The sequence below is a fragment of the Seriola dumerili genome, unplaced genomic scaffold, assembly GCF_002260705.1.
Source record: "Seriola dumerili isolate Sdu_G_001 unplaced genomic scaffold, Sdu_1.0 BDQW01000113.1, whole genome shotgun sequence".
Taxonomy (NCBI): domain Eukaryota; kingdom Metazoa; phylum Chordata; class Actinopteri; order Carangiformes; family Carangidae; genus Seriola; species Seriola dumerili.
The window spans coordinates 1087585-1097585 of record NW_019174368.1 but is presented as its reverse complement, the minus strand read 5'-3'; the positions used below and the strand labels follow the sequence as shown (position 1 = coordinate 1097585).

At 38.4% G+C, this 10001-nt stretch overlaps 1 protein-coding gene across 1 annotated transcript; it reads right to left on the bottom strand.

Annotated features, from left to right (window-relative positions):
• Positions 1-2462: 2462 nt before the first annotated feature.
• Positions 2463-9286, bottom strand: naa60 (N(alpha)-acetyltransferase 60, NatF catalytic subunit). The gene is made up of 7 exons (XM_022748034.1): positions 9090-9286; positions 7705-7820; positions 7204-7333; positions 6470-6566; positions 4838-5072; positions 4468-4633; positions 2463-4357 (listed from the first exon to the last, which is right to left on the bottom strand). The coding sequence occupies exons 2-6, from the start codon at positions 7812-7814 to the stop codon at positions 4477-4479; spliced, it is 729 nt and encodes a 242-aa protein (XP_022603755.1). The 5' UTR covers positions 7815-7820; positions 9090-9286; the 3' UTR covers positions 2463-4357; positions 4468-4476.
• Between the last annotated feature and the right edge of the window lie 715 nt (positions 9287-10001).

Sequence of the window (10001 nt, the reverse complement as noted above, 5' to 3'; positions counted from 1 at the left end):
AATGCCCAGCAGCTAAAATAATGCAGCTCTGTAATGTGTAATTACTAGAATTCCCTTTTTAATTGGTCTCTTTTCTCCCCACCACAGACAACTGATCCCTTTTGTACAACTCATAAAGGAAAAACAAAGAGAGCAGAGGAGGGAACAGAGCAGAGCATATACAGTATAGTGACATTGCCTTAGGAATGAGGCAGTGGGAGTATGTTCAAATTTGACTATTTGCAATGCTGGCATGACCACCTGCCATTTGCCATTAAGATGTACACAGAGGTTAGTCAAAAAACACACTACATGGCAAATAATTTTAAAAAGAAGTGACTTATTCATTATAGTAACACTGCCACAAAGGAGGATCATATCAGGCTGAATTTCAAAAAGCAGAATACATCAACTATAAAACTGGTCTGGCATTTTGATATGTGTTCAAAACCCATTATTGAAAACCAAGATAACTCCAAAGAGACCAAATTATCTGTGTTGCTATCCAGTATATCAAACACTGGAAACTTCAGAGGAACAGTAGTCACAAACCAGACCATTTAATGTGCGTGCACAATTAGTGTGCATGATCACCCTTTTTCTTCATAATTCATTCTGTGAAATGGATCAACTGACATCCACCCTAATATGAGTTACAGCGTTTGCAATGATCTTTTGTCATGAATTGTTTGCATGATTATTTGTATTGTTTTATCTGGAAATAAAAGAAAGATGAAAATCTAACATGGCTACAGCAGCGTGCTGAATAAAAGTAATCATCTGATCAGATTACCTTCTACTAACTTTATTGTTGATGCCGAATGTTGAGCTTGAGGTTAGTTTAGTTCATCACTGCTTACATTAAGTCCTCATGACACACTCTATGTGCATGAGCTGCTTCATGACTGTGCATTAATGATGGTCTTGGATCCTTTGCAATAATGAGAACATGACTGTTGGACAGCAGCGCTTCTCTTGGCCTTTTAAAACCAGATTAGTACAGAAAATGTCGAACAGGTCTGACCATCTCACCGCTAAAAAACAGTCCACATAGTAGGAAAATGTTAAACAGTTATCAGTTATTGGAATATACTGAAAACTCAAATTACACAGCAGGAGTCAACAGTTTATCAGTGACCTTCCCATGACAAGAAGGTCAAAGGTTTGAGAGACATGTTTTTCGGAAATTCCCCCCAGCCACAAGCAGACTCCTCTACTTGCCCCCAACTAAATAACAAGAAAATGTAGATGAAATAGACAAAGGAAACCTTTTCAAATGTATTTAAAGGGGCACTCCACCAGTTTTATTGATCATGATGAGAACAACTCAACCTATGACAACAGTTGTATAATGTCCTCAGTGGGTCTGGAGGGGCTTTCAAAGGTTTGAGAAAATAACCCTGAAGATGTCACCAGGTTTATCTCTTGAAGGTTGGAAACCAGGGCTGCGGTCTTAAAGTCTTCTTTTCTTAGGGAAGGTTCCTCACTGATTGAAATGACCCTGAAGTATTTAAGTGGCAGCCATGATAAGAGCCGGTTGAATTTTCTAAATGATAAGGAAAAGAGCTTCAGTGCTTCTTATCTCATCTCCTTTAGCATAGGAAACACTGGACCTTCCTTTGTGAAACGAAAGGGGATAATGCCATCCTACAATTAAACAACATCCCATTGTAGTCTTACCTCGCCAGACCCACGTCAATGTAGAAACAAAAGAACAACCTGTTTTCTGCTTGTAACACGTCTACACTCCAAATCCATGATAGATATTTTCTCTTTCAAATCCAGTCAGGAGTCATCTTGAAGAGCAAGTGTATCATCTTTAATCATCATCATAACAATATACTATGTACATAAATGTTGTTTCAAAACCCACTGCACTAAAAAAATTAATTTGCAAATGTATAAAAAAGGTCAAAACTCTATACAGCCTACTTTTTATCTGAATATAATCCATTCTGGGCCCTACTCACTGATTTTTATTGAATTATTTTAATGATCTTTTCATGTCAAACCAGTTTGTTTTTGTGGTTAGGAAAGGAGTATACATCGTCCATGTGTTGTTAATAAATTTGGTTAAAAAAAAGCTTAGTGTAAGTGCAGTCAGATTTGTTTCCTAAGTCCTTATGAATTCACCTTCACATCTTTCCCTGACCTCATGATGTTTTCCATTGAGGTCAAAGAAAAGTAAGTAAGGGAGATTATTTTGACTTTTTGACCACAGCCTTGATTTCTTTTAAGAGTTTGAAAGACATTGGTATTTGCGAGTTATGGAGAGTCTAACAAAAGGTGCTACTGAGCTGCATTATGGGAAATATAGGATACAATGTTTTTGGACCTGTACTAGGTACTAAAAGTCAGGACAGCTTTGCCTCTGTTGATTTCTTTGGACCATTTTTAAAAATCCATCTCAAGTCCCAACAAATGTTTGTGCAATATTGAATCACTGCTGTGCCTCTTTAAAACAAACAACAGATACCATGTCGTATTGTGAATGAAAACAAGGCTCAGGTTTATAACAATGTAATATGATAATCACAATCAAAATATTAGAACAGTGTAAAATAGGTATACAGAGGGGGCAGTCAGACTGACTCAGCCTTTACAATCAGTCAAAGGAAACAAATTTATTGCATACACAATGTCAGAAATGTACTTTTGAGTTGTTCATCCTGGGCTGGTAAACTGAGAGACTTTCAGAGCCTTTTAAAAATGAATCTGCATTTTTTCACACAGTCACCCTCACCTTCTTCAGTGCTATTTCATGTATAAAATCTAACATCTGCTCACTGACATAAACACGGGATCAGGTTCGTAATTCATTATGTAGTGCAACAGAACGCAATAAAATTAACAGTGTTATTCCATTCCAAAGTTACCAGTCAACATGTTGGGTGAACTTTACTACATTTGTCTTCCGCAGACAGATCTAACCAACATTTGGCACTTGCAAGGTGCTAATTTCAGACCCTGTATGCATGTATCTAGCATATATACACACGCAGACATACACACCTGCATGCACTCAGGCACACAAGGTGTACGACGTTTGTGTTTGGGAACATTGCTTCTTTTTCTTCTTTTCTCCTCTACCAGTCAACGTAAAAATCTAATCGGGGCCATATCTTTTTTTTTTTTTTAAATGTGGACAAACAAATGAACATTGCTCAACATTAGCAGCAATTTTACAGCCAAAGAGCAGAAAGACAGACAGGGCCAGTTACTATTTAAAACCTCTAAAATAAGGAGTCGAGAAACTCTCGCTCACTCTTGTGTGAATTATACATGGGCAACATCTTGAAACAATGTAGAAAGGCCATTTAGCTCAGAATTATCATCATATTTTTATGTAAGACTTTCAAACAGTCCTGCATAATTGACGAGGTGTCTGGAAAACTTTTGTGTTAAACTGACAGAATATTATACTATAACATGTTTGTATGTTTCTGTACTGATGTCACTAGTACAGTTTCCAGTTCAAATTATTGAACAGAGAATTTGAAAAAGAAAATTCCCGTTGCTGCTAAATATCCTGTATTACCCATCTACATTGCATCTCAAAGTTCCCTGTGTATACTAGCTTTGTTCTACCCTACTAGCCTATTAACAGCTTGATTCACAGTCCAATTTAGCTCAATGTCTATTTTACAAACTGGAATTGACTCCGGAGTCAGTCTATGGTCAAAAAGGAAAATGGATGGGTTATCTTCCAACTAGGCCTACTGACAGCATAGAATAGACATACATATCGAGAGAAATTTATATATTAGCTTAGTATATATAATATACAAACAGCATACATAGTCTCTGTGACAGTAGTGAACAGGATGAAGAGAGACAGAAAGATAAACAGGGTTTGAACCTTTAGTCTCTGTAGGGTCCCCAGTGTGTGTGTGCGTCTGTGTGTGTGTGTGTTACACCGCTTTCACAGCAAAACAATGACCTGTGGCTGTCGACTGTGTGCCTGGTCCTCCACTCTGCTCTGCCACTGCTCAGCTTTGGTGCGACTGGCCAAACACAGGTCACTATAGCAACTGCGGGATAGAGCACTATATATGGGATAGTATAGCAACTGAACAACTAAAAGAAAATCCTGTGGTTTTACCAGATCACGCTGTCTATCAGTGTAAACACAACATTGCACTTTAAATGACGCTGCAATGCAGTAACCCTGTTTAGTAGTGGGCACAGAACTACGGCTGCAAACCTGGATCTTGTGTGAACAGTGCCAAACGTGGACTGAATATGGAGTAATATTCTGGTTTGTGACAGAGGTGGAACCTGAGTCCTGTGTTATACACAGGGTGTGGAAAGCCATATGTGATTGAGAATGTGAGTGTGTTTATACACAGGGGAAGACTGATGAGAAACACATGCGCTCCTGAAAGAGAGAGAGAGAAAAAGACAAAATCAGAAACCCTTTGATAAACAAAGCCAGAAAAAAAAAAAAAAAAGAAAAGCAAAGCTGCTGTCACCACATCTGCCACCCACCATGACGTGTCACATTGTTCTGCTGTACTGTATACCAGTCTTGGAGGCGATGTTGGACCAGGGCAGCAGGGAGCGCAGCAGGGACTGGGCCTGCCGGTACAACCTCTGCGGGATGGAGCAGGGGCTCAGGCTGGCCAGGGTTGAACCAATGTGCTGGATATAGTCAGTGAGGATAAAAAGTTAAGGAAACATTTGTATTTGGTTTATCTAGCTGACACGTCTGTGTGACTGAGCATGACATCTCCTCTGATCAAGGTGTTATAGATTCTACTCATCAAGGCAAGTAAAGTTTTGGTGTAAGAGTGAAACATAAATACAAACTGGCTCCTACACAACAGTGACTTCTCTCCCTGCTTCCACAAAAGGATATAATATTGTCCAAGGTGGATGACCCCCATTGATGTACAGCACATATGTGAATCCATCTTTGAGGACTCCTCGTATGGAGTAGTAGTAGGGCAGGTAGTGATGCTGCCTGAAGTCCCTGTTCTCATAAAAGTGGATGGCAGTGTTGTTGGTCGTGAGGACATGAAGGTAGATCGCCTTACAGTGGTCCTGGGCTGTCGTTGAGATGTGCTCCTTCAAACTGTCCAGCAGTAGGGAGCCTGAGTGGTTGGAGAGGACACAGAGCTTAATCAGTGAGAGGGAGGACGAGCCCTACAGCGTGCTGGGTCATGGGTGACATGTTTCCTCATCTCATTGCATCAGTGCAGAGAAAAGGGTGAAAGATGAGTGAGGGAGAGAACAAACAGGATACACAAAGACAGAGGGGGCGAGTTTTCTCAGCAGCTGCAAATGAAAGTGTGCAGAAGGTTATGGACATGTAGCATGCAGCTCCTTTATGTTATTTATTATTCATGACAGACTGGCAGAAAGACAAAACTACATACAGGTTACCATTTTTCATTATGACATTACAATATGTCCACAGGTCTGCACCCAACTTTAACTGCTTTCATCATTGTGTTCAGTGAGTCTGATCAAGTAATGCAAACACCCTGCTCCTCCTTCAACATTAATAACATTAATGCATCAATTGATCTTACACATAAAAGGACAATGTTGTTTGAGTTTTCACACTAACACCATGGTAATATTTTCCTGATGAAATCACAACTTAAATTATTTATGTTCAATTGTTAGCGGTGATATTCATGTTTACGCTTAAGTGGTCCACAATAATGTAACTGAACGTTGGTACACTGCTGTATGTTTACTCAAAAGGTCCACTGACAACTGATGTCTGCTTCCTCATTTGACTTCAGAGTGAGGAGTGGCTGACGACCTGATAACCTTTGCTGGAGCTTGACCAGCGCACTGTAAAATTTCAGTCAATTTACATCAACTCATATTTTTCATACTAATCATATTATTATATTATCTAATTATATTATTTAACATGAGAGACAAAAAATACAAGATAAGATGCAGATGTGAGGATGTAAATTCTATTCACATTGTGGTCACTTGTCTCCTTTTTGGGGACAAATAGCTGAATCTCACAAGGTTAACCATTAGATTAAGACTTGTTTTTTGGTTAGGGTAATAATAAGAAAATGATAATTATGTGTATCATGTTTGTGTGTTCAGATTTGGCTGGGTTATGACACAAAGAAAGAGAAAAATTTTTGACACAAATTGCTGCAAACAAGCACAGAAGTTTTCAAAATTCCTTAAGTGCCTCCATGAGCCTTGTCACAGCCTCTGCTGCAGCTCCAACTATTGACTGTGCTGGTGGACATGCTAAATCAGCAGGACAAACAACAATAATAACAATAATCCTGTCCCTGTCCCCTTACATAATATTTCATCTCACACCTCTCTTTCTGCGCCTCCCCTTCAACTCAGTTTGAAAACGTCTGGGTTTGGGGTAAAGGAGCGGGTTTAGCATGTAGTAGTTACAGTTCAGCAGGGTAAGGGAATGTAATTCAGTGTGATGTCCTCTGAAGTGACTATGCTAAGTTCTGTGTGTGTGAGAGCCGGCGGGGAAAAAGAGCTGTACCTATGCCATGTTTCCTGAACTCTTTGACCACTCCCAGGCTGAGGATGTAGGCTACCTGTGTGTCCACAGGGAAACTGGAGGCCAGGATGTCTCCATCCTAACAAACACAGAATCACACGGACAAAGACAGAGAGAAAATTATTATCAAATTAAGACTCACCATTCTCTATGAACATAATTTTTTTTCACCATCCACAGTGGATTTATGGAATAAAAACTACTTTCAGCATTAAATTAAAAAATATCACTTGAAAGGATCTTTCAGCTTTGTGCTTTGGTGTCTCTGAACATGCCCTGTATTCTCCCTCTGGCACTGACCCATTACACTGTCTTCATCTTTTCCTAGACAAATTACCCACAGGAGAGGCAGGTTCTAAAATGCAAATACTGATCCAAAGGGAAATTAAGCTTTGACACCAGGTGCTCCATCATCTAAGTCCACAGCTGATGAAACATCTAGCCTACAGTGAGAGGAGCAGACTTCTGATACTAGTCCAGTGGAATGAATTCAGTTCCACTATTTCATAACCGTACACTCAGTCAAGGGCATTTGGTTCGTCCAATTAGCAGTCTAAAAACAGATTATACTGTGTCAGGGATCCACTTATCACATTTCCAAATGGCAGCTGAATGAGAGCGGATAAACTGCACTATCAACACACTAGTGACACCACCTCTACAGAGAACAGTTGTGTTTTGTTCAAGTGACTGAGTAAGAGAGCTGAACATCACACCTCTTTGTGTACTTTGGTCCGGCCTTTGATCTCAGCCACAATCATTCCCACGATACCTCCTCTGAAGGTGGCAGCGAGGGAGAAGAACTTCTTGTTGGAGGTGATGTCCTGATACCATGAGTCTGGGTACCTGGAGTCAAAGGTCAACCAGATTAGCATTCAGGCATGGGCATGTGTAGGAATCCTAAAAACGTTAGTAAGAGTAACGGGATTCTTTACTATAAAAGTTATTTCAGAAATAATGGTATGGTAAGAAGTACTTGAGGTATTAGTTCTGGTTTAGTTCTGGTCTCTTTAGAAGATGTTAGTGTATATAAAAAAGCATAATCAATAGGCATGTATTGATGGAAATCAGTAAAAGTAAACATGTGTTTTTTATAGTTCCTTTACCTGTTTTTCCCTACAAATGAAAGGGTACAATTTTAATTCACAAACTCAATAATGGATTCAGATTAGATCCTTAACAGGTGTCATCACTTGCACACTGAATATAATTCTTACTCGATTGGGAACCAATCACCACAGAGCAGCTTGACATTCTCTATGTCATCGTGGCAGAGGAAGCGGAGCTGGACTTCACTGAGAGCTGTGGGAGGCACCACGTCACTCATTCACACCTGCACGGATCAACAGAAAGCACAGAGTCAGTAACAAACTCCAACCTAGGCAAACAATGATAAGACGTTGAAGTACATGTGACTCAAAAACATTATTTGCAATTCAATGCAATTAAAACTTTACAAGCTTTGTATTATAATATGACATTGAATTTAAACCAATTTAGTTTAACAAGTAAGTAAGTTAAACAGTAAGATTTCACACTGATAAAAGTTGTGCAACTAATGATTATATGCATTTTGAATTACTTACTGATTTATTATTTTCTACCTTAACCGATTATTGGTTTAGTTTACAAAAATAACTTGATGATGAATCAATCATCAAAAAAGTTGCTGAATAATTTTCTGAAGATCAACTAATTATTTCAGCTCTAATTATTTATGTCATTTCTTAAAAATCCACTGGTTCTAGCCTCTCAGAGATTAATACCCACTGGTCTATGAAAGTAAACTTGATAGCTTTGGGGTTTGGACTGTTTGTCAGACAAAACAACCAATTTGATTAATTAATCTTTATTGATAGTTCTAAATTAAGACAGTAGGGCTACAAATTGGGATTATTATCATTATCAATTAACCTTTTACCTATTTCTATTTGAATATATTAGTTATTTGTTCTATAAATGTACTGTAATATAAATCACCATGTAAGACAAGGTAAAAGCAGAGAATTCTCACTTAAGAACCTAGAATCATCAACTTTTAGACAAAATAGAAAATGACCCAAATTAATGAAACAATTATCAAATTTAATTTTCTCTCTAATAATTACAGCTCTTTATAACAGTTGACAGGATCAAGATTTAAACACAGAGAGGATCTTGAACACAACGAGTCTGAGTTCAGTGTGTGACATAATAACAAGCTGACTATTCAAAACAACCAAGCTTCAGTTAATTACTTGCCGACTACATGACATATTTCTATTATATGTCATATATGTTATATATTATTCGATTTATTACTTCCTGCATCTTGTATTGTAGACTGTGACAGACACGCCTGCTTATATCCATAGTTGTTGATGTTATCAAACCCTGCTATCACTTACACAAACAGCAACTCTGTTTTATCAGCAGGTTTTAGCCACATTTTAGCATGCTATTAAAATTACAACACAATGCTATCAAACACAGTCACGAGACAACAAAGGAAAACGCAGTGACTTGGTACAGCAGCTCTAACAAGTATTACAGCTTCCTGCTAATTAGCTATAACCTAACATTTGCTAGCGCTAGCTAACGACATGTTGCTAAGCTAACGTACCTTGTTTCAACACTCGGACCGGAGGAAAGTCGAGGAGAATTATACTCCCTGGGTATCAGTGGACACAGTCACTACTCCGGATACAGCATGATAAAACACCAGTTTATTCCCGACTCTCAAGGCCGTTTCATTACTGTGCCACTTCAACACAGACTGCTGAACTAGCCAGAGCTCCCTCTGCTTTGATAACAGCTGGATGTTTTCTTCCTGTTTGTGGCCGTTACACAGAATTACGTCACTCTGAAGCGTTTTCTTCTACTGATCAGTGGGTTGGTATCAAACATACTATCGGTTTACCGCCACCTACTGGGCAGAAATTTGAACTACAGACTAAAAGAGCCTCTTAACATTGGTGGTTTACCGTGTTAGGAATGTTTCTCAAGGTGTATTTACCTAAGCTACTCTAATGAAAATAAATTATATAATGAATAAAATCTATTAACAAAATTAATCTGAATTTAATTTGGAGAAACAAACCAAATTTTATAAAGATAAGTTATATAATTAAAGAGATAAAGGATGCAGGCCTAAAAGTTGGTGATTTGTCCTTACAATAAGTGGATGTTGAGGAATTATTCAGCTGGATCTTTGTAGTATTCAATATTAACATGAGAAATTCAGAAGGCATAAGGCTGCTGTGAGAGTGTGATGTTTGGATGTTTGGTATTGGGAGACAGTAAGGTGTGTGTCTGTCAGTCAGTGTGTTTGTATACTCTTAAGAAACATGTTGTACTGTATGCAACAGGTCAGTGATCAGATTTCTGATCTTATTCTGGAAACATGGTTTCATTAAAAATAATCAGTCAGTGTGTTTGTACACTCTTAAGAAACATGTTGTACTGTATGCAACAGGTCAGTGATCAGATTTCTGATCCCTGATCTTGTTCTGGAAACATGGTTTCATTTAAAAAA